General features: G+C 37.8%; 2 protein-coding genes across 4 annotated transcripts in view; both read right to left on the reverse strand.

Annotated features, from left to right (window-relative positions):
• Positions 1–97: 97 nt before the first annotated feature.
• Positions 98–18,805, reverse strand: Cabyr (calcium binding tyrosine phosphorylation regulated). Of its 3 annotated transcripts, XM_071602841.1 has the most exons (6): positions 18,754–18,805; positions 16,605–16,777; positions 16,450–16,503; positions 4,216–4,551; positions 802–1,405; positions 98–185 (listed from the first exon to the last, which is right to left on the reverse strand). In XM_071602841.1, coding segments are annotated over exons 2-6 (1,143 nt in total). In that variant the 5' UTR covers positions 16,753–16,777; positions 18,754–18,805; the 3' UTR covers positions 98–184. The 3 variants fall into 3 exon arrangements, with proteins under 3 accessions (XP_071458942.1, XP_071458941.1, XP_027791457.2); XM_071602840.1 differs by having other exon boundaries at positions 98–1,405; XM_027935656.3 differs by lacking the exons at positions 802–1,405; positions 18,754–18,805 and adding an exon at positions 17,491–18,181 and having other exon boundaries at positions 3,439–4,551.
• A 2,674-nt stretch (positions 18,806–21,479) lies between these two features.
• The window catches only part of Ttc39c (tetratricopeptide repeat domain 39C), a 97,405-nt gene continuing 94,117 nt past the window's right edge, over positions 21,480–24,767 (reverse strand). The window contains exon 14 of the mRNA XM_027935547.3: positions 21,480–24,214. Coding sequence (XP_027791348.2) covers positions 24,125–24,214 — 90 coding nt within the window. The 3' untranslated portion in view covers positions 21,480–24,124. The remainder of the gene's footprint in view (positions 24,215–24,767) is intronic.

Consider the following 24,767-nt stretch of genomic DNA (forward strand, 5'->3'; position numbering starts at 1 on the left):
GCATTCATTGTGAATATGGAAATGCCTGTTGGACCTGTAAGAGTTGCAAAAGAGTAAAAAATGTGATCCTCCTAAGTTATAAAATGAGAATACAAGGTTTAATGCTTGCAGGAAGTTTATTGATATAACGCTTGGTGGCAGACTCCACCTTGAACGTTGACTCAAAACAGCGTCATTTTCGGCATCTGTCAGGGATAACGTAAACATTTAATTGTAAGGTCTGCTCTCCTGCTGTGTTACTAAGCTCTTAACTAACCAATACCTGTAAAAAACAGTGACAAAGGGGACCCAACCAAGCCTGAACACCCTGCCTAATCATAACTATGAAAGGCAAACCTGTATCAGTCCTTTATTTCAATACTTAACATTTCTGTCTCCTTAAGGTGTAGGTAGGTTCTAGGTTTTGTTCACCCTGTTGTCTTCACATTAAGCTCAGGTTAAATGAAAAGAACAAGACAGTGTTCTTACAAATCAATTTTTCATTTAACCTGAGCTTAATGTGAAGACCTGTCTTGTTGTCTCTTAGCTGTTCAGTGTTTCCAGTCTCTCTTTTACGTTTATCTTGTCCTTTAAAAAAAAATTCCAAACCAATGGTTCATGTGTTGGGCATTTACTAATAAGCAGTGGTTGAGGCAGCTGGAGACAACCACATCAAATTAAGTACACCATTTTTTTTTTCCTGTACTAGGGGAGTAATCCCAGAGTGGCCTCAAATCTTAGAGAATCTCAATTTCTAGGTCAACAGAATGCTGGAAACTCTAGTGTTAAGGCCCACATATTATGGTGGGGAAATTTACCTACCAGTTTTTAGTTTCTGCTCTGCGAACATGGGCAGTAGTCACAGTAATCTCTCCAGCAATACCATAACTTCCAAAGGGAGAACGTTTGTCACCAGATCCTGTACCTTTTTTAGCTACATCTTCTACTGGGAAAGCAACAGAAAGAAAAACTGGGCTTTGTGGTCTGGGGACATCTTTTCCACTTAAAGGAGGACTAGCATTTGGGGGATTTAGGGTATGTTTCTGGAATTTCTGATCTGCAGGAATAGCAATGGGTACTTGTACTGCAGCATATCTCTTCATGCCATCTGACTGTGAGACAACAGCATGTCCAGGAAGAGGTTTCCAATCCTGTGCTTCCTGAACATTTGAGCCTACTAAAATAAAAGGTGGGGCACTGGTCTTCTTGGTGTCCTCCATCATCACATAAGTTGGAGAAGTAACTTGCGGTGGATTCTGCAGAAACTGTGGATCCTTAGGATTAGATAAATAGAGGGTTGCTTGGGGGAAAGGCCCAGGTGCTGGTGGCGGTGATGGGCGACTTTGTTGATTCATATCAGTTAGACAGTAAAGGGTCCACATGTTAGAATATGGTGGTGGTTGTCCTGCTTCGCTTGTTGCTAGTGCTATAAAAAAAAAAAATTTTGCAGGCATTAAACTTTTGGTCTCTGTATCAGGCGCTATGCACAGTAATGTCTTTATAAATCTTTTTGAAAAATATAAACAAATAGCTAATTAATATGTGCCATAAAGCGTGCTATAGAGAGGGCTATAGTGTCTGGTAATGTGAAAGAAAAGAGCCTTTCAGTACAGTTGGAAAAGAAGGACGACAGTGTTGATACCAAGTGGCAGGGACACTAGAGTTGTGGCTAAAGCAGCAGTTTCATTCTAAGTTGCTGTTTCCATATTCTGAAACTATAGACATAGCTTTTATTGAGTCCTCAGAGTAAAGAGTCAGTAAAACTGACTCAACAGCCTTTGGGTGGGGAAGAGTGTTAATGCATCTGCATAGTGATTTTTTTTCTTTCCTGAATAAGTCACAATATTTCATTTTGATCACTTAATCCATTATCTCCTGCCACACATAAATCATCATATAATCTAGGACTCAGAACCCCAGAGAGCTCTTTTTTAGGCAAGGCTGTACCAGAGACCCTAGGTGGCAATGAAGGACTGGTTGGTCCAACAGGGGTTCTTTAAGAACAGGTCTAGGAATGCCATTTATTGACTCATAACAATCTGTAATGCCAATGTGACTTGCCTAATGAAGATGACAGTGCTGTTTTGGAAAGCTGAATCCCAGAAGATGGGACCTTGGGGAAACAAGTTCCTTGTAGAGGAGAGTTTCACTTTTCCAGATGTGCCAAGTTTACCTTTTGAACTCTGGGCCATCTGTTCCTGGTGCAGCCTTCTTTACTTGCCCCAGAAAAGACCACAATGCACATGATTAAGCTGATGGTTTTTGACAGCATCGGATACTTTAAACTGATCTTCAAGCTTATTAAAATATATGTAATTAAGCTTATTAAAATATATGTAATAAGCCAAATTTTCAGTTTTTTAAGTGGGAAAGAATTGGAGAACTTAATCTATGTTTTTTTAGCGCTCAGGACAACTGTTTTACTTTAGAAAACAGTGACTAGGTTTGAAGCTGTGCTTAAGTCACAAGAATAATGCCAGCACCACAGGCTACACTTCCAGTCTTGCCCTCTGCCTTTTCAGCTGTTCTGAATCCCTGTCACACAGCCAGACAGAATTGACCTTTGCTAAACACCTGCTTTGGTAACCCTTATTATTCTGACTCAAGTCAGTCAAGAGCTGAGAGTTTCTGCAAAAGGGATGGGAAGACTGGCTCATGTGCATCCTTCCACTGCTCCAGAGAGAAGAGCCTCTAAAAGTTTCCAGATGGGGCAGAAAGGTGGCAGAATAAATGCCATTATTGAGATGGAGGTCATATCACGTCTGTCACAAGAAAACATAGGTGGCAGTTCAGGAGCTATGAAAGCTTCAATTTGGCACTGGTCTGGGTGAACTGGTTGAAGGAAACCAATCACGGGAACTGAGTCTACTATTGCTGCAGTGCCTGGCCGTCCTTCCTGCTCTCATGTGTGACAGAAGTTCGACCTAACCTTTCCTCTCCCCATCCAGCTATGAAGCTGCTCCCTCAGCTGCAGGAAGCTCCAGACCCAGCACCCAGACCTGTTGCAGAGCTCTCGGTGCGAAAGCAGAATCAAACACACCACCATTTCTTACATGTTTTAAATGCCACAACCCATGTAAATGCAATGCTGCAGTTTGATTTTACATTCACAAGTGAGAAATTTCAAACCAACACCCCAAATTGCAGTTTTGCAATAATATTATTCAGGTGGCGTAAATATATTTTTGTATCTAACAGGTTCTGATGTTCACAACATGTTTCCAAAAGGACACAAAATTACTGGATGACCAAACTTTAAGGATGTCACATTAAAAATCACTCATCTCATAAAAGTAAAATCTCAAACACAGCAAAGCCTTTAGGTAGGTTTGGCATTTAAAAACCTACGGGAAATAAAGCCTGTGACCAATCTGCAGGGAGCCTACTTAGATGGTTTCTTGTGATACAGATGTCACCTGAAACGCAATGTGTAAATACGTAAGCATCTGATTTTCTTACCTGGCCTCATCAAACCTGTTCAGGTACTGCTTCCCCCTCGAGTTCGGTTTCTGGCTGAGTAAGACCTTCTGGAATACGAGGGAAGGGGCCACTAGATTCCTTACACTTCTGCAGTGTACCCCGAGGGCAAGTTCTCCAGTGACGTCTGCTGCCCAAAGTCTCTGGAAGTGATCTCCACTTCAACATGCAGAGATTGTTCAGTGCCTATTTTGATAAAGCCCTCTGCATCCAGGGATTCTGCAGGTCCCTTAGGGTAACCTTCCAAATAGCTGTCGGAGAGCAGAAAGGTAGCTTCTGCCTCCATATTTATTGAGGAGTCAAAATTTTCATCCTCCTTCAACTGCACAGGTTTGGGACTAACTGATGGTAATTGCCCATTTCCTTTCAGACAAGCAACTTGATCAGTAAAAGGGATAACTATATGTTCTGGTATTTGCTCAACATAGATAATTCCTTCAGCGACAGGCTGATTGTTATATATAGATGATATACGAAGGGCTGTTGTAACCCGATCATCAGCCTGCAAAGGGACCTTAGGAGCTTGATCATAAGCAGGAGGATGTTGTTCAGCCTGCAAGGGGATTGAGAAAGCCGTTGGTAGTTCAGCCTCATAGTCCTCATCTACCTGTACTGGCTCTCCAGAACACTCCGGAGGAGCAGTCCCCACGACTTCTTCAGCAATCTCTGACTTCAGTACCTTGTTAAGAACAGGCATACTTGTTGCCACATCCACCATTAAAATGTCAGATTGATCAGAATGAATAGATGAAACATTACCTAACATCTGAGTGGCAAACTGAGCTGGGTCAGCTGGGACATAGGCAAACTCTGCTGAGACAGCTGCTGGAGATGGTGATGAGGGTGGGGTGGTAGTCTTGGGGGTGACTGGTTTGGAAGAAGGACCACGAACTGCTTCGCTTGTCCCCTCAGTCTGTGGGCACTCAGTATTAATTGATGGAAACTGGGTGGTCTTGTTGCTAAACTGTGGTGCAGATATATTATCCTCCTCTGTGTCCGTGGATTTTTCCATCCGTGTAGGTTCTTGGGAAACTACAGGTGTTCGTTCTGGTTCTGATTTCTTCTCCTGTGTCATTCCTTCTGACCACTTCTCTACTAAATAATAACAGTCAGATGGGTTAATCAGCATATATTCCAAAGGAAGTATTATAAAGAAAGCAATGATAGGTTGAGTATTCAAATGTCTATACATAAGATTTATGCTTTATTTTCTAACATCTGTGATTTAATGTGGAGGGATGAAATGTTCCTGTCCTTATCCCCTTGAGACCTTTCGATCATCATATCCTTAGAAATAAGTGACCCTAAATAGCACAGTGGTGAAACTATGATCATACCACTCTAAGCTGGTCAGCATTCTTGGGGAAAAAGTTATAATTCTTTCCTAGAAATAAGGATGCTGAAAAAAATCTCCATGGAAGAAACTCCTGAGCCAAAGTTGCACACAAAGCTGGGGAAAGGAAAAAGCAAAAGACCAGTTTGGGAAATAAATTGTCCAGTTGTCATAACTTAGTAATGACACAGATGCTATCATATGAATAGAGGCATTCCTGAATGTAAGATGATTAAGATTCAAAATTTAACCTGACCCTTTTTGTTCCATCCTCCCCCATGTGGAATACCTATGGAAAACTTAAATTAAGCAACAAGTATACCACTTATGATTACTTTGAAATGTTTTTAGAGTTTTATTGGTTTGAGAAAATAGGCAAATGTTTAGAACATTAGAAAATATTCCATACATGTGAAATATACAAAGGATATACAAAACAGGCTCTTAGTTATGATTTTTCATCCTATTAATGCACCTGGGTCAATTTCATTGAAATATTCACAGAATTGAAAACCTGGGACCTTAATGGATTATTGATGAATTAGTGAACTGGGGACTGGAGGATTTTTTACATAAGGAAATGGCATATATTCTACCTAAAAATGGTAGTACTTGCTGATGAGAGATGATCTCATGCAGCTAAAACTATACTGATCCAGACAAAAGAAATAAGAACCCTCCGGTTCTCAGACCTCAATGAACTGTCAGGCCTAAGGAAAAGACCTAGAAAGACAAGATAACTGATGACACAGGAAGTCCTGGACTGGAGGTGAAAAAATTGCTTTAAGATTATGTTTATCACCCACACACCTGTCTAAGCACCTCAGTTGTTTTTTACTGGAAGTTTCCACATCTGCTTGATGAGGATTTTCTCTTGGAGAAGTATTTCTCTAATATAATGAAATGTGCAGGAAAAGTATAATTTGCTTCACAAGATTATGTTTGGTTCAAGTTGAAACTCTTTGTAGAGATGTTTTCATAGGTTCAGCTGCTTCCCAAAGAATAGTGTCCTGCTCCCTTCATATTGCTGCTGCTTTCTTGTAAATTCAATCAAGGTGTCTAATTCTGGACATGGACACCACACAAAATGGTCACATGCCATGTCTACTCTTAACCTACCTCTGCTTAGAACAATGACCTTTTTTTCTTAACCATTCATCTCCTCAGAACTTGCCTCCCCCCTCTTCTTTTTTTTTTTACATTTCTCTATATTTTATTTTATTTTTTTATTGTTTGTTCAAAACATTACAGTGCTCTTGACATATCATATTTAATACATTTGATTCAAGTGGATTATGCCTACCCTCTTCTTAACACACCTTTTACCTACTGGTACATGACTGAACGCTTGTATTACACGTAAGAGACTGCAGCACGGCGAAGGATGAAATTCAAGACAAGGCACCATAACTTACTACACAAGATAATATATGCACAAATATTACAGGTAAAGAAATACAAGTATCTAGCAATGGTACTATAATAAAGATCTTGGAAGTTCAGAGAAAATCTTATTTTAATAAACCTGACCTTGGGAGAGTTACTCTTATGTTTAGTATATGGAAAGCTTTAAAAAATATCACTCCCATCATAAGAAGAAAAAGCCAGATAAACTAGGCACAATCATAACTGTAATCCTGGTGACTTAGGAGGCTGAAGCAGAAGGATCACAAACTCAAGGCCAGCCTCAGCAACTTAGCAAGATCTGTCTCAAAAAATAAAATGGGCTGGGGTATAGTTCTGTGGTAGAGTACCATAGGGTTCAATCACCAGTACCAGGAGAAAAAAGGAGGTGGGGTGGTTGAAAAAGCCAGATTAATAACAAAATCTTAAATTTTTTTGAGGCAATCAGAGCCAGCATACAAACCTGTATCTTATGCAATTTTTTATTGTGAAAAAGTTACGAGGGGGGGGGGGGACACACACAATCAGATTCCCTGATAAACTATTAATGATTCATAATTAATATGCTTTATTTTTCTGGAATGGTTGCTATTTCATACAGGAGACTTCTATAGAGAGAATAGTCATTCTAATATTTTAAAATTAAATTATTCTAATTATTAATCTCCTAGATACAGATATTTAGGGACATTTAAAAAAGTTCAAGTGGGCCTTTCCAGACACTGTGTCCTGCAAAAACAGTACATTATACAGGTTGTGTGCAAATGACAAATAGAGTCATAAGATAACCAAGTAACCTGATTTCCAAAGAGCAACCAGCCCCTCCAAAAAGGGAAGAGACACAAAAACTGTTTCAAGCTGTGGCAGGGTCCAGAAAGATGAGGCTGCCATCATACTAGCTGGTGAGTATCAGCTAAAATCCAAACAAACTGGTAAAAGCCTAGGAATGACTTCCTAGGAATAATTTAAGACACTAAAACTCAAGGGGTGTTCACACTTGCTCACATATACTTTTCTGCAAGCCTCCTGTGACATATGGAGGCACAGCAGAAGGCCAGGGAGAAGTCTCCTATTCTTGAGGCAGAGACCAGAAACATTAGCCCAAGGCAGACCAATGATGCAAGAGTTTAGTTGCACATGGATCATTGAGGAGGAACACTGGGAAAGCCCCACCCGGCAAGGCCAGCTAGGCCTGAGGGGGTGGAAACAATGGGGAACCTCCTGCACCACTTAGCACACCAGCATTGAGTAAGGAGAGGAGGCTGCCACCAGCCTACAGCCTGGAGAGACCTGTGTGGCAACTAGTAGATAAGGCAGAAAGCCCAGGGAAAAGCATAGAGGTTGAGAAATTCTCTGGCATCTCTGCCCAAGGGCATGCAGCCCTCTGCTGGACGAGTTGGATGCCTGCAATACAGTGAAGATGAAGCAAAACCCAACCTGATTCCTGACTAGAGTGACCTCCTTATTTTCCCCCAATCATCGATTTATTTACCAGAAGGGTTAAAAACCGAATCAGCCTATGAATTCAATTATAGCAATCCCTAAAACATTTGCACAGAACCTGTATAATGTTTTTGCAGGACACAGTGTCTGGAAAGGCCCACTTCTCTCTATAGAAGTCTCCTCTATGAAATAGCAACCATTCCAGAAAAATAAAGCATATTAATTATGAATCATTAATAATCAGGGAATCTGATTGTGTCCCCCCTCCCCTCGTAACTTTTTCACAATAAAAAACTGCATAAGAAGATACAGGTTTGTATGCTGGCTCTGTGGTTTAATAGCTGCATGGTCAAAATCAGAACTTCAGACACCTCATCTGTCAAATGAGCATAATTCTGACATTATTACTGTGTTTTTGTGGAGACTAAATGAAATGATGTACCTGACAGGGGTCTACAGCCTGTAAATCACATTTAAATGGGGGAAGAAAGAAGTCAACACCCAGGTAAAAAGAGATTCAGAAAAGTTTTGAAAAGATGATGTCAAATCAAAAATTATAAATCAAGTATCTTTAATTCACCTTTGATTAAAATTAGGTTGGCAGCTTCCTAAACAGTGGCAGGATGCATAATGTTTTTTCTTCTTCATAGGTATATACATATTTATACACTTCACTACACAAATATAGTATATAGATCATAGAAGCTTTTGAATAGATACACTTAATATTTTAAAAAAGTGAGACCAAATGGCTTAAGCTTTCATAATGTTCTTGAAAATGCAAAGCACTCTATTAACCATTTAGCTTGGTTTAGATTACATGAAAAAATATATTCCAATATAAACACACTAGTTATCATGTATAACATGTAAATCTACATTGCTAATATCTGCTTAAGAAGGGTAAAGAGCTTTTCTCCAGTGTTTTAAAGTCTGTTTAATAAGCCTAACAACTGCTGACTTGTAACTCTGAAATTATAGAAGACTATTTCTTAAAGTAGTGTACTAGGTTTGTACAGTTGATTTTATCAGTCTGATGAAGATAACCCACTTACTTCAGTAATCTGATTCTCAAAAAAAGAAAATACCGCAGAGACAGAATTAGGAACATAATTAAAGGGATTTCTCTTTGTAAGAAGTTCTTTTAATATGATAATAAAATTGATTTAAATTCTTCTGAATCCTGATTTTCCATGGAACTAATAAGTAAGATAGGTCAAATTCAAGGATATAGTGTTTCTTGGAATAGGTAGAACTCATGTGGACATTTAAGGGAAACATGAAGGAAAAAAGCATATTCTGGCACTAAAAGGAAAATCAAAAGGAGTCAAAAGACCAGAGAGAAGCAGCAACAAGGTGTATCAGGAGATAGGAGAGGGTACATAAAGACCGGAGGTCACAATAATAGAGGGCTTAAAGTCAAGAATTTGGAGTATATATGGTACCAGGATCAAAGATGCTAAGAATTTAATAAGAGTGTTCCAATAATAGTGTGCTGAGATTATTGGAATTCAGAAAAACAGGGATATGAATTTAAAAAGTGCATGGCTTCTCTTCTTTCTTTCCTTTTCCTTCTACTCATTATTCACTCAACAATCATTAATTGCTTTTCTACTATGTGAAAGATACTGAGGAATCAAAGATAAGACTTTCTAAAGAGCCCAGTCTGACTAAGGATAGAGGTACATAAGCAGATTATATGACATATAGTCAGTGTAGTGACTGAAATATACCCAAGGTACAATAGCTTTTAGGTTATTTTTTTGTTCAACTTTGGAAATAAGGGACAGGAGTAAAGGCACTAGTAACTTTGGTCCATAAGAAATGAAAAAGCCAGTTTTGAGGAAGATAGCCATTAGCATATCCTAAGCAATTTCCCAAACCATCCCTCTTTGCCTTTTCTTTCTTGATGGTTCTCCAACTATACCATCAAACTTATCTGGGCCATGTGGAACAACACCAAAAGCAGTTTGGCATCTCTGTGGTTTGTTCCTTCCCTTTCCTCCTCTACATCTATTTAAGGTTATCCCCCTCTTCCTTCCTCTTCCCCTGCCACTCTTTCATAAATCTATCTTCCCACCACACTCACACATTTTACCCACACCTCATCTCTCCCAATTACATTTTTAGGCAAATTATTGTTCTCTCTTAAGAACATCCTAGCTATGTTTGAAGCAGCAATGTACCCAGCCCCTGATGATAACCCACTAATGATAAAGTGGTCCTCAAGCTATATTAGTATCACCTTTCCTTAAAAAGTATTTATGAAGGTAAAGGGAGCATTTTTAGTTGTCTTAATGCCTGAGAGGCATTACGTATTTTAAAAGCCAAGACCAAAGGATGCTAGATGTCTCAAACATGTGGGACATTCCTACACAACTGCCCTGTCCAAGATGCCAATGTAGCCCCTATAATGCAGGTCTAAACCAGCCCTGTCAATTCTGATCTCCCTTACTAGAACCTTTTATCAGTCTCCCTTGACAATTCTGCTAGAAGGCTTGCAAATATTTTCCTTTCTTAATGAAAGAAACAAATGTCACTGGTACAACCACTTTCTCTTTTCTCGTGCAAACTTGGGCTTAACACCTAGAGCAGTGGCGTAAGGGAACAAGTAAAATATGCTAAGAATGATAGACCATTATAATTAGTGTACAATTATGATGCCCTATCATATTAGCAGCAGATACTTGTTGCTTTATCATATTAGCAGCAGAAATTAACATCAATTCCAGATAGCTTGCTTTCATAAAGTCACTATTATTTAGTCATCAGGTACATGCAACTGAAAGTTTTCCCAACTGAAACATGACAGTGTTGGGTATCGTTTTAAGATATCATGTCTGTTTTTAGTTTGTGACTTTGGTAATACCATTTTTTCTCACTGGTACTTGTTGGTTTTCTTAATATTTAAGATAAGAAGATAATGCATCTGTTTTATTTTAATTAACTGAATGAAAATTTGGGCTGTGACCTATATACCCTCTTCTCTGTAGGAAAAGAATAGTTATCAGGAAGAGAGGAATTATTTTATTTTGCATCATCTATATCATAATTTTATGTCATTGGTGAATAATTTTACTTCTTTGTGTATCTTTTTTTTTGTTTTGTTTTCCTTATTTCATTGACTAGAACATATAGTACCCAAGGTTAAAAAAAAATTATGATATAAGACATCTTTGTCCTAGCCAGCCCCAATCTTGAAGGAAAATCATTCAATATTCACTACTGAATATAATGTTTCTTATAAGTCTTTTGTGCATACACATTACCAGATTTAGGAACTTTCCTTGTATTCCTTGTTTCAAACTTCTATAAAAGTTTATTGAGCAGATCTGATGGCCTTCTCAGTTTGTCTGATTTGAGAATGTCTTTGCTTCCATTTTTTAAAGGATAACTTCACTGGGAATATAGTCACATTTCAGCAGTTTTGTTTTGTTTTGCTTTAAGTTTTCAGCACTTTAAAGTTATCATTCTGTTATCTGTTGACTTCTATAGTCTCCATTAAGACATGAGGTCTTTGTCTTATTGTTCCCCTGAAAGTAATGTACCTTTTACCTTGACTGATCACAATTCTGTATTTTTTACCAGTTTGACTATACGGTACTTAATTGTTGCTTTCTTTGTATTTATCCTGCTGTGAGTTCAACCTAACTACTTAATCTGTAAGCTGATCTTTCAATCAGATTTATCAGTCTTTATTTTTTTCAAATAATCCTTCTTTTCCATTTACTCTTTTCTTATCCAGTTACATATTTTAGATCTTTTTCAATGTCCCATATGTCTTTTATACTCTGTCCAATTGTTTTTCTCTTTTTGCATTAATTTGGTTGTCTATTGGCCTGTTTTTTTAGTTTCCCAATTCTGTCTTCTGCTAGTGAATACATCCAGTAAGTTTTTAGTTTGCAATATGGTATAACCATTATTTTCTTACTTTGTAGATTCTAATTCTGTTGACATTCTCCATCTTTTCATTCATTTTTCTATCAAAATATTAATCATCTTGTTGGACCTAATGCAGTTATTTGGATCCTCTATTTCCTCTTCTAGTGTTTCATGTTATCTCCTTTACTAGTCATTTCCTTCTGCTTCTTTGAATGCCTAGTAATTTTTAATTGTATGCTAGAAATTATAAATGGCATGTTATAGAGGCTCCGATTAAGTTATTTTCTTATGACAGGTAAATTTGATATTCTGGAGATTTGGTTTTAGATTTTGTTAAAGTGTGTATATTTCAGCTTTGTTCTAACTCCTAGCATAATGTTATTATTCACAGGGTATGATCTTTCTAGGTCTCAACTGAACTACCAGTGTTTCACAGAAATTTCTTCATTTTGGCTAAATCCAATCTCAAAGCCTCTCCAGACATCCTACTAGTTCTGAAATCTCTACTCAACTTCCAGTCTTCAACAACCCTTTCTCCTCAAGCCTTATTTCACACATAAACAGCTCAGGAATTGGACAAAAAATATGAGGGTATTTTTCTTGGGAGATATTTCTCTGGTACCCTGTATTTAAATTTGGGGTTGCACAATGGCAACCCTTTGGCTGTGGCTCTCAACAGTATACATTGTTCTTCATTATGTGACATTCTTTCTTCAAAGTGATCTAGTCTTTTGGTTATACTTTATATTGAGTTTTTTATTTGGTTTATTATTTTCTTCATTTCAAGGACTTCTGACTTTTTTTTTTCCAGGGTCTCTCTCTTTCTTGAAGTAATCTTTAATTACCTGTATTTGCTTCTCTTATCGTTGGAGTGATCAATTTTTGCTTGTATTTGCCCATTTAGGTCATTCTTTAATTCATATATCATTTTAATTATGAGCCTTCTGAACTCCTTCTCTGACATTTCATCAACTTTTCTGTCCATGGGTTCTGTTATTGTAGTATCTTGGTTTGTTTGGGGCACTTTCCTCCCTTGTTTTTTAATGTTGTCTATGTGTCTTCCCTTCTTTCAGTGTGGATCTGAGATATTACAGTTTTTACCCTATGTTCTTGTAGTACCTGTGCAGACTGTCTGTACCTCACCTTGATGTTGGACTTCCAGATCCTGTTGGTGTCCCTCATTATATGCTACTGCAACTAAAGGTGGTGGCAGCAATAGCCAAGGGAATTCTAGATAATAGTGGAGGTGACCCCAAGATGGATACAATGTCTTACAGAAGTAGAGCTAAAAGGGTGGGCCTTACATGGTCTTTGGGATGCCTGCTCTGAGATGCAGCTGCTTCTAGACCCCGTTGTCGAAAGGTAGGGGCTACTGTGTGGGGAAGGCTATGGTGATGTCTGCAGTGTCCCAAGATGGAAGTCAGTTAAGATGAGGCTCCCAGGTGGGATGAGTAGTGAACTCAGACCTACCCTGGTCCTGGGTCCCACTATGTCGGTGTGGGTTGATCTGGGTGGGGCCTGAGCTCCTGCCCCTTTATTTTTTCTTTTCCTAGCAAATACTAAGTAGTGGAATTTAAGGGATGACTCTTTTGTTTTAAAAAATTTACCTAAGTTTTAAATCTCATCAATTGATGATTTGGATTAGGAGATTGAGAAATTGGGGGGGTCTTTCACTGACACTGATTTAGTGAGATCTGTTTGATCAAACTTCAGCCAAAACAAAGGGAGGATCCAAAAAAGAATTTCACAGCATGAACTACTTTGGCAATGGGATGGATACGTGGGTGAAATGCCACAATGATGGTTGATAGAGTTAGGGACCATCCTAAAGACACTAAGCTCTGGGGGGTAAAATGAGCAATGAAAAAGTGAAAGCAATTTTCTCCAGGTCTGTTTTTTTTTTTCTCTCTCTCCTCCCTTCCTCTATCACCTGAATGTGAAATTTTGAAGCCATTGGGGAGATAAGTAAACATTTCTGGTTCTATGATGAGGTCTACCACAAATGGTGGTTTTTCTATGAAATATTTCAGAATGAAAGGTTCACTAAAACATTCTTATCTTCATGGTTTCTATGCACAGGCAGCACATAGTAAAGCTGCTGGGCAGCAAACTCACCAGTTTGGGAATAACTTTGGAGAATATGACATCCTCACTGAGCACTCTAATGAAACACATGCTTCCAATATCTTGAAGCTGAGCGAGGACACCAATGCTCTAGGGATGGCAGTTAGTTCTTACCTACATCACTAAATTCTAACACCTGGTGCTGTGCTAGGCTATCTTGCTTCATAGTGAAGAAGCTGAAAGACTAGATTTAAGAGTCAAGTCTTCAAAGAATGGTTCATTCCATATCTTAACAAGTCACTGAAAGTCTAGGAGAGCCTCCATCCTTGGGAAACTTATACAGGCACCTTAAGTTTCCCACATAGTAGCACATTTTCTCCCTTGAGTGACAAGCTCCTATTTTCTGGCTGCTTTCATTCCCCAACTGCTGTTCCTGTGGAAACGCTGAGAAAATTTGGCTTCATGGTTGTTCAGTTCTCTACAATAAAAATGTAGGTGTAACAGATGGCACCTTCTCTTTCATTCAAGTAGAACTTTCCTTGTGGATCCTAGTTTTAAATGTGGAGGCAGTACCTGTAATACCCTATATGCTCTATTGGTCCCAAGGATGGAGGCTCTCTTATAGTCTCTCTTCAGCCAAGAGTAATACTTTCCTGGATGAAGGTGGACCCATGCAGTCTCTATGATATTACCTTTGTTATTGTGTACTGTTTGTCCACTAAGAAACCATTTGGGATGACAATAGAAGACAAGTGAACCAAACTAATTAACCAGAAACATGGAACTATTTCTTGATCATCCCTTCATGTTACCCTCCCATCCCTATTCTACTGCCTAAAGAGCAATATGTCTCTATAATCCTACTGTGAGATAGCTTTTAGAATTTCTGTATGCTATGTTTACCTTCTTGATATCTTTAGTTAGCTGAAGAGAAAAGCGTAGTATCTCTTACCCCATACTTACATCAAAAGTATAGCTGTTCTATTAATTTTGTAAGTCTGTTAATTTTTAATTCTGAGATTCACAGATTAACCTACCTAAACCAGAGTCCACATTTGTTTAGTCTATCTGCTAAACTGAATTGGTGAATAAATCCTCAGTTAACAAATTCAACTCAAAAGCTACCAGGTACCTTCCACCTTAAAAGTTCACTGACTTTAATCACCATTCTTAAACACAGCAAGCCTGCACACTCCCAATACTCTGAAATTCAGTTCCTTGTATAGAAAACACAAATACAAAGACAATAATAACCTAATTACCCAGGAAACCAAGCTCATGGGGAAGGGAAGGGTAGTTAATGTTCTTACACTTGTCTATATATGCTGCTGATGGTAAGCAAGTCCCCAACCTGTTTACCATGGTGAGCTGAGAGTGCCATCAGGGAAGCAGCCAGACTAGACAATAAAATATTCCTGAAAAAGGCACTTCATTCTCTGCCTCTCCAAATGCTGACTGTTGCTATTCTTAAATTTTGCTTTCTGTTTTGGATATCTCTTTCATAGCAGATCCAAATCCCAATGATTTTTACAATTCCTATGTCTTACTTCTAATTTCTCCCTAATATCATTGTGTTATCTCACAAATATCATTATGTTAACCTCACAAATGTGACAGTATAAAAGTGGTTGATAACTCACAGAATCTTACCTTTTCTCTATGATCATTCAAAAATGTTTTGAATGATCATAGAGAAAAGGTAAGATAGTAAGAATTATTTATTTTCCACACTGGCTTTGCCTTGCCATTCTTGAATATAGTAAGAATTATTTATTTCCCACACTGGCTTTGCCTCGCCATTCTTTTAGATATGTACCCTTTGTCCTTGGAATTTGATCATTAAATCTCCTTTTGCTTATAATTATCTTCTCAAATTTTCATTCTAAAAAATGCCTTTTCATTGCTCCTCTGTCAACTCAATCTCATGCTGTCATGTTCATATGAGATAGACATTTAAAAATAAAAACATAAAGCACAACTTTCTTCTAAGCAGTTATGTGCCACCATGTCAATGTCAGATATGGAGAAGACCACTATTGTTGAAAATTTATCTATCCACTCCTAGAGACTCTTGGAACAGAAAATATGGTCAGAGATATCTAATTGATTCCTGTCTTCCAGACTGGACTACAAGTAACCATAAGGGGTTTTTTGTTTGTTTGTTTTTTAATGGTAGATTAACTTTTTAACAAAGATTTTCCAGTTTTACGAGTATACTTTATCTGAAATGCCTGGAACCCAATGTGTTTCAGATTTCAGAGTATTTTGGATTTGGGGGATATTTACATAGACTTTTTTAGTTGAGCATCCCTACTCCAAAAATATTAAATTCAAAATTCCCCCAAATCTGAAAATCCTTGAGTATTGTGTTTTATCAGTGCTCCAGTGGATTTTGGAGTTTTTTTGGGGGTTTGGGATTTTTGAATTAGGGATGCTCAACCTATATAACTACGAAGAAAAATGTCTCACTAAAATTAAGCCTTCACTGCTCTCAGATGCAATTTTCTTCATCTCCATTATATTCCCCCTAAAGATGGGCATACTGATGGGTCTGAGTCATAGTTTGTACATACTGTCCTAGGCATTCATGTACATAGTCATGCCAAACGATTTGCCAAGATGTTTTTCCTTTTTTCCCAACAGTATTTAGAATTATCTAAAATGCCATTCCCCGAGTTTTATTTTTTTAAAAAATAAAAACACTGAGTTAATAAAAACAAAGCTTCAGTATGATTATTTATACATAAAACATTAACGTGATTTAGAAGGAAACCATCTGATAGCATCAATCTTAAATATGAATGTATTTAGCAATTATAGAATAACTTATAATAAACATTATTAAAACTATCACTTATGGCACTTACCTTTAAGCTGATGAAATTGTTTAATCAGATCTTTTATATCCAGAGAATTATTCCCTGAAGGAATAAATACAGGAAATCAAATACAGGTACATAAACTTCCCAATTTAAAATGCTTCTTAAAAGCAACAAATATATGATCTAAAGCAATAACAAACCTTCTCTAAATACAATAAGTTCTTTAAAATAAAAAGCTGCAAACTGGGTGATGTTTGATGGTTTGGTTTTGAGAACAGCTCTGCTAACTCCCTCGAGTAGAGTCTTGAGGCCATAGGGTACGACAAGTCTGGGCTTTGAAGAAAGCATTCTGGCAGGATGTCTGTAATCTCAACTATAATAAAGAAAAACAAATAGTCTTATAACACAGGAATTTTTATTAATCTCAACTATAATGTAGAAAAACAAAGTCTTAAACACAGTTTATTAAAATATTTCTTATGCGTTAACCATGGTTTCTGAGAACAAATCTTCTATTGAAATTAAGTTTAGTTTTAATCTCCAGGTATTTATTCTAGCAAAATGGGCTAATTCTTGGTAGAAAAAAATAAATACCTAAAACCCTACTAATAGCTACTAATAGCTTACTATATAAGGTGAGCAACCCAGTACTATTAAATCCATAGGAAAAGTCGTACCAGTACTCCCAGGATATTAAAAACAACAAAAAAACAAACCAAGCAAACAAAACCTGCTTCTGTGAAACCCAGCAAATATTTTGAGAAATAACATTTAAATTTATGAAGTTACATTTCAAGAAAGATAAATTAAGCATCTGTGTCTATTCCAAACATGCACAAAAACACTTTGTTGGACAAAACTGTTTCTACAAGAAAATGACTTGCTCACTTTTGTAAATATATCATCAAATTGCTCATATTTTTCCTTTAAGTTTTTTACTATTAATCACAGTAGGTAAAAATGTTCTGAGGTGCTGTGCCATCCACTATTATATGCACCTCCCCCTCCATATGCTCCTTTTATTCTCCTAATTTCTTCCTATCTTCTCCCTTCTCCTGATTTTCTGAGGGTATTGTATAGTCTAACCTGTAATTCTCAGAAGCGCAGAGATTGTCAATCCTAAACTGTGTCAGTGTGTAGGTTCTGTCTCATTCTAAAAATACTGTTCATGAAGGCTAACAAATACATAAGAAAATTAAATTCATTCAGTGGTAAGGGGAAAACCGTGGTAGGAAAAACAAAGTGAAAATACTGCAGGAGGTTAGCATTCTAATGCAAGCCATTGGTCCTTCACTTTTTGACAGAAATATATTAAATCGGTTCTTGGGCTACCAAACAGTCATCACAAAATAGAAAACAAGTGGTTAAATGACTCCACTGTCCTGAAGTCAAAAAACAAATCTGTTGCTTAGGTGAATCACAGCTGTTCTGGACAGATACCCATGAAAAATTTCTCCCCTGGGTCCTTTTAAAAAGCAGAATAGTATGACATAATGTCCTTAACTGCACAGTACAGGGTAATAAGTTTCATGGGGTTAAGTGGCACAGTTTAGTTATGGCCATTATACAAGGGGATAACTTTTAATAAAAAGCAACTAATGTGTCATAGTAAAACGCTGACTATCTAAAAGCAACATTTCATCTCCCCGAAAGTCAGGACAAAACCATTCTATCTGCCTAAGCAAACCCTTTGAGAATATATCCAAGTAATTACTTAACGAAAACATACTATCAGAATATCATTCATTGGGAGCTTTACTAAATTAAACCATCTTTGAAAAAACTGCCACGTTTGGGAACCTCCTACAAGGCAGTTCTGTACAAACTGTCCTGAGGAAGTTGAGAAATAACGGTGGCGCCAGCATGGCCACACCAACGGGTAAAATAGATACAGAGGACTGTTTGTATTTCTACTCAAATGTCTTTCAAAAATAATTGTCAAGAAAACGAGGGCACTCTGGCTGGGGACGCGTGTGGGGACCTCAGAAGTACAGAAAACGTAAAAGGCACACACACACTCCCTCTAAGACCTCAGCTGGGACCCAGCTTGTTTTGCAGTTGGGTGGTGTTCGAGGGGGGTGGGGAGGGGAGTCAGCAGTGAATCGTGGGAGACCCGGTGTGCCGATTTCGCAGCCGGCGACTTAACGAAAGATACGCGGCCGCCCAGTAGACACCCGCAGCTCGGCCACACACGGGTAGCCGTTCCGTCGCCGCCCACGCAGATGTGGGCTAGGACCTCCCACTCTGGGAACCCTCGGCCTTCCCAGACACTACAGGCCAGGTCCAACTCCGCCAACGCACGAGATTTCCAGAACGCCTAACTGCCTCCGGGGCACAAACTCGCCCCACCTTCCTCTTTCCGGCTAAGCTCGGGCGAGCTTCCTCGTTGCCCCCTCGCCGGCGGCTCCTGTGAAAAACCGACCTGGGCGGGGCTTTTATAACCCTGGAGACGTCAATGCGTGCGTCACAAAGCCCCACCCCCTCGCGGGAAGCTCGAGCGCCACGAAGGAGGCGGGATCGCGGCGGCCTCAACCAATGGGGAGCCGAAAGGGACAAAGGCCGGAACTCGGAGGGCGAGAGGGGCGTGCTTCTCCTTTCCTGCCAGGACACCGAGGCGCCATGAAACTGGCGGTTCCAAACGGCCTGTAGGAGGTCGATGCGACTGGTCTATTTCGGTTGATCCGAGATGAGAGCTGCTTTGGAAGGCAGTTCTATCTTGTCATCATTGACTCTTCTTTCCCAGCACGACTCCATGCCCCTTTATTACTCTCTTGGGTCACCTTTAATAAAATTTCTACTACTGTGTACACAACAAACACTGTAAGTGAATAATTATATCCAACAGCACTTCTTCGCTTGACAAAATCCCATTAATTCTGAAACTTCTTGTTTCTCCATTATTAGGATCAGGCAAATCTGTTCCCTCAAAATCACTGTGATCAACAGGATGCAAGTTAAAGACAAACTGAGGCTCAGTTTTACCAAGTTAAAGAAATGTTGCCTCATTTTAAAAGGCCGGCTCTTTTCAAGGGCTCACAGATTCGTTCTGGGCGTTAAATAACTATACAATGATTTTGGATCCAAACAGCCTTCAGTGTAATCCATCTTCAAATATGCAAAAAGCAACAGGAACCACTGTAAACCAGCTGTTAAACAGCATCATTGGGTACATAGATCTGATCAGATTTTTTTTAAAATTCAGGGGAAAAAAATGCTTCTAGAGAGCTTTGCAATCAAAGTCAATATCAGGCCTCCATCTACATCCAAGCTACAAATAGCATTTTCTGGGTCAATTCATTCACTCAACGATTATTACTAAGTATCCATTAGTTGCTAGATAAGCTTTCTCTTACTGTGAAGATTACTATTTAAAGGGGAGAAATGTTCTTTGGAGTAGGTTTTCAGGTGTTACATTTTCCATACTTCATCATTTGCTTCCAGCCCCACTGTAGAAGTGTAAATAAAGGATGAGCTGTCATGATTTTTGAAGTTTTTACTTATAATACTGTAACTGTCAAGTGTGCTATGAGCTGTGCTACTGAAAACCCTAAGTACAGACATTGGAGACCCTATTTGTGGCATTTTGAATTGGAAATGTTAATGGTTGTGTAGCCTAACCTTGGTTGGCCATCTTGTACACATATTGTCAGGTACTATGCAGAAATACCTGTCACTCAGAAGGGAGACCTTTGCTCAATTTCATTTCTCCAAGGACTATTTTGGGTCACTCTGAAATGCAAATTGTTACAATGAAACATTTAAACAAGAATTTCTAAACCATTGCCCATTTGCTACTTTGGTTTCTTGAACTCCTAAGGATTATAATGTGGTTTTTCAATCTTTTGTCCTTGCATTTGTCTCCTTGCAATGGTCATTAGACAATCCACCTTGTTTTCCTATTCTCCTCTTCACATCCCAAATCCTTACAGAAGTTCAAAGTTCTTGATTTAATCTGTTTACCTCTTCCGTCTTCCTCTTGACCATCCTGTTCCCACTTGAGACCCCAGATTCTTGAACACACATGCTATTGTCACCTCTGAGTTTTTAGCTTATCAGGTCCAAGACCTAGTTGGCCCCTCCAGGCATCATTTTTATCTTTAAAACTAAGTTCAGAAATCTACTTTAGAAAACCAGTGGATTAGAAGCATATCCTTAGTGACCCCATAATAATATATTGTGACTGAGCTCAACCTTGCTATATAATTCTGTTCATTTTACACTTTTCTATCAGGTAAACTAAATACATAATAAAAGATGATGGCCTAGGGCATTATTTCTCTAATTCAGACCACCTGCATTGGAATCATCCTGGGAACTTATTAAAAACACCTTCCCAAGCCTACCTAGAATCTACTGAGCCAGAACTTTGGTGAAAAGGGCTAATCATTAAAACATAAAAATGGGAACCTCTGGCCTGTGGGAGAAGCAATTGTTATCCAGAGGCTACCCGGGTTACAAGTGTTATAACCAAGTCAACAAGGAGAGCTCTCAACCCCCTGCTAGTGTTCATAGAAAGGCAGGTCTATTCTGTGTTCTTGACAACTGTGCACACTAATGAGGGGCCACAACTACTATGTCCCAACTTTACATTCTCTTGTTCCTGTTTTCCTTTTCTCTTCCTCTTCCTAGCTTCTAAGTCATCAACCTCTACTATATGTTTTCTTATGATCAACTGGGTGAAACATACCACTCACAGAAACTAAAACAGTTTATCACGATGGCAATAAGTTTTATCTTCATATGTATAAAGCCATGTTTGAATGCTTGTCCCATTTGAATACTTGATTTGTTTAAGGAAGAAATCTACTAAAAAAGTTTACACAGAAAAGAAAATGTGTGTATGTGTATAGTAAGTGAGTGTGTGTGTGTGTGTGTGTGCACGTGTGTTTAAAATTGGATGTGCACTGTCCTTTTAGTTGGCAGAAATATAAAAGTGCAAATTCAGTAAACTGATTTAAAGAATACATAACAATAGTCTATTTTTCTGTAACACCTGAAAGTTAAAATTCTTAACTCAGTAGAAGACTTAGTTATCGTGCACTAAAATTAAAAAAAAAAAAAGATACCTAACTCAATAAAGGTAAAATCTTGAATATATTAACCAGCAAGGTACATGTTACATCATTATTACTAGACCATGCCTCCAAGTCCATCAAATTATAAAAATGTGTTCAGCATACATAAAATATACATTAGGGATTTCTCTTATCATAGGCACAATCTAATACAAAAATATATTTGACATTTATAAAGTAGAAGATCCATTTGAAAGCCTCCAAATTAGGAAAGGGGAAGGAGTAGTAACATAAAAGAGAAGCACACATAGATGAAAATAGCTCTACTTATATGATTATTTTCTTCATCAGCAAGGGGAAAAGAGCAGTTTATACTGAATTAAGTTACCAGGCAGATCACAGTCAGCACACAGGTTGGATGGGGCACAGCATGTAGGCCAGATAACTGTAACAAATCACTCAATTCAAAGTGTACTCAGATTCCAGCCACCCTCATAGTACAGTGGACTCACACTGCGCTTTTATTATTTTGGTGTCCTTAGAATGTTCATCTACCCACTGTTTGTGGACCACATTAATACAAATGGGCCACAGGGGTTCTCTGAACTGAGGCTAAGAGAGACTATTTTTTAACAGACCTATGCTTTGACTAGTAAAGAAAATCTCCTGAATGGTGTTGTACAGTTATCTATTAAGTGTCAGCTGAACACAAATTTATTTGAATTCCTGCAATCTCTATGGGAAAATAAAAGTAACTTTTAAAGCCATGAATGTACACATAAGTTATTTTTAAAAAATTGAAAGCATAAGATTTTATGTAATTTTTGAATACGGAAGAATAGCTTGAATAATATTGGAACTGAAAATTCAAATAAGAATGAATGAGTCAAGAAGTTCATGATTCAGAAGGCTCCACAGTCAAAACATAAATGTTTGCTGTGTATACTATAGATTAAGAAGAGAAAAAAAAATGGCAACAGCCATACTTTAAAGATTCACAATGTTCTTCCTGTCAGTTATCAGACTCCCAATATTTTTAGACACTAATTTTTCTCTTCAGAAAAATTTTCTCTTCTTGTCTTCTGGATGTACTCACTCCCTGAATGTAGGAAAGCAATCTTTTCTCTCTTGCTGGTATTAAAAATCCATACAGGGTTTACATCAGGAAGTTAATGTGAATGAATACTTTGGAAACAGCACACTGATTTATTATTTAAAAATAATAAATCACAAAACTAAAAAAAAAAGTGATTCATAACAGAATGAGGAAACATAGGTTAGCCCAAGTCAATAAAGAGAAACTTCTTTCAAAGAAATCATTTCTTCAACATAATATTAAATTAGGTTAAATTTGTCAATATTCTACCTGTTCTTCTCCTGTTTTATTTTATAAATATCAGTGTATTAACATCATGTGAGATGGTGCTTCAGTCAACAGGATATGTAAATGAATGATACTCTAAACCGATACCCTTTAGTTGGATATAAATTTTTTAAAGATTGAACCTAATTATGGCAAAAATTCTTGAAAGTGACTGAGGTATTTAGATTCTTCAAAACCCCAGGAGTTCAATACTGTGCATGGAGGCAAACTAAAATCAATAAAAATAAGCAATGAGAATAAAAAAATAATTTGAATTCCTTTTATAACATCTAATAACCTGAGCTAAGGGGAAAATGATTAAATCCTGGCAATATACAGTCCAGCAAATACTTCACCATCAACTATTTTGAGGCAAAAAGAAAAACAAAAACCCCATATTTATTCAAGAATAACTTTTCAAGTAATTTTTAAAAGATTTCTAAAAGTTGATCATTAGGCAATTTTTACAAAGAAAGGGGAAAACTCCTAAAATATAGGTGTTATTTATCTAACCCATAGAGAAGGAAAGAAAAGGTCTACTTTGAAACATTTTGTAGACAATCTGGAGGTGAATATTTTTGATAACAAAGCTTCAACCAAAGAGCATTTATTTTTTTAATAAGTAAACCATGGAATACTGGGTTATTAATATATGTGTGTATCTATATGTGTGTATATATATATATATTTTATAGTAGAAGAATATTTAATTGGTGGCTAGGAAATCTGCTTTCTATTCATTGCTCCACTGATAACAGGGATAATTAAGTGGAATAAGTAATAAATTATTTATAAGTGATAAATTAATTGGATTAGGTGTTTTGTGCCTGAGTTTCAATGTGTGTGAAAGGAGATAAGAATATCTGTGCTATATTATTTATAGGCATATTTTGAGGCTAAAGTAAAATGCTAGAAAGCACTTTTATTTTTTCAAAACACAATATAAATACTATGTCTTGATACTGTTAATAATTTTACAGGTGCTGCTTCACGACACCCATTCTGATGTCTGCTTACGGTAGGCGTTCCTACAAGATCACAGGACAAATATTGAGTTTGATTTTATTTTAAAAATAATAAATCACAAAACTAAAATGTTGGAACAAGGTCACTTAACCCTCTCCCCAGGTGGTTAGTTATTGTTATTGTCATCATCATTATTACTTCTCGCTACATGTTTAAAAGAGGAGATCTTTAATATGTCAGCCTCATTGAGAAAATGTGTCCCTGGCACAGGTGGTTTGCAGAAGAAAAGTCGATCTTCACAAGTGCTTTGTCCTCTGCTTTTATTTTAAAGTGCAGACCCTGGGTGGGGAGGGACAGAGGGGTCACTCCGGGTCTGTCACTGAGGAACCAATTCCCTCAGAGAGGCCAGAGCAGCATGGATGCGGACGTGCAATCTGTTTTCAAAGTCGTAGCCAGAGAAATCCTCCTGTAAGAGCAGAGAAAGACTGTTTAAAGTGGACGGTTAGCTCCACTTGCACAGGGCACTGCACGGTAAAGCACAGGACATTTCACACTCCAGGCAAAGCTCCCTGCAGCCTAGTAAAGGTTTCACTTCCACTTGATTTTCTTATTCCCCAAACCTCAGACTTTGTATTTACTCTACAAATGTAAATTGAATGCTGGTAATGTTCCCTTTGGAGAATTCTCCTTATGTTATTCTTAAAATAGTAGCCTCAAGTTGTGCTCAAACTAAGTTACTGCTAGAAATTTTTAACTCAAGAACATAGTTATGAAAAACAAAAGTTTATTTTCCCTGGAACTAGGTGCATGCTTGTATTCCCAGCCTGCATGTATTCGGGAGGCTGAGGCAAGAGGATGGTTTGAGCCCAGCAGCTGGAGACCAGCCTGGGCAATATAGTGAGACCTTGTCTCAGAAAAAGAAAAAAAAAAAGTTTGTTTCTCCACCCAAACACTAAGACTGTAGCAATTATAAAACAGGCTGAATAATGTCTCAGGATCTTGGAATTTCACTTAAAAAT

Source organism: Marmota flaviventris, chromosome 16, assembly GCF_047511675.1.
Source record: "Marmota flaviventris isolate mMarFla1 chromosome 16, mMarFla1.hap1, whole genome shotgun sequence".
NCBI lineage: Eukaryota > Metazoa > Chordata > Mammalia > Rodentia > Sciuridae > Marmota > Marmota flaviventris.

Excerpts from the sequence above, each read along its gene's own strand:
- Cabyr (XM_027935656.3), bottom strand. The coding sequence starts at position 16,752 with ATGCTTTCTTCAAAGCCCAGACTTGTCGTACCCTATGGCCTCAAGACT. Across the intron at positions 16,504-16,604 it reads ACTTATTGTATTTAGAGAAG|GGAATAATTCTCTGGATATA; the intron begins GTTTGTTATTGC and ends TTATTCCTTCAG. Across the intron at positions 4,552-16,449 it reads ACAATTTCATCAGCTTAAAG|TAGAGAAGTGGTCAGAAGGA; the intron begins GTAAGTGCCATA and ends GTTATTATTTAG.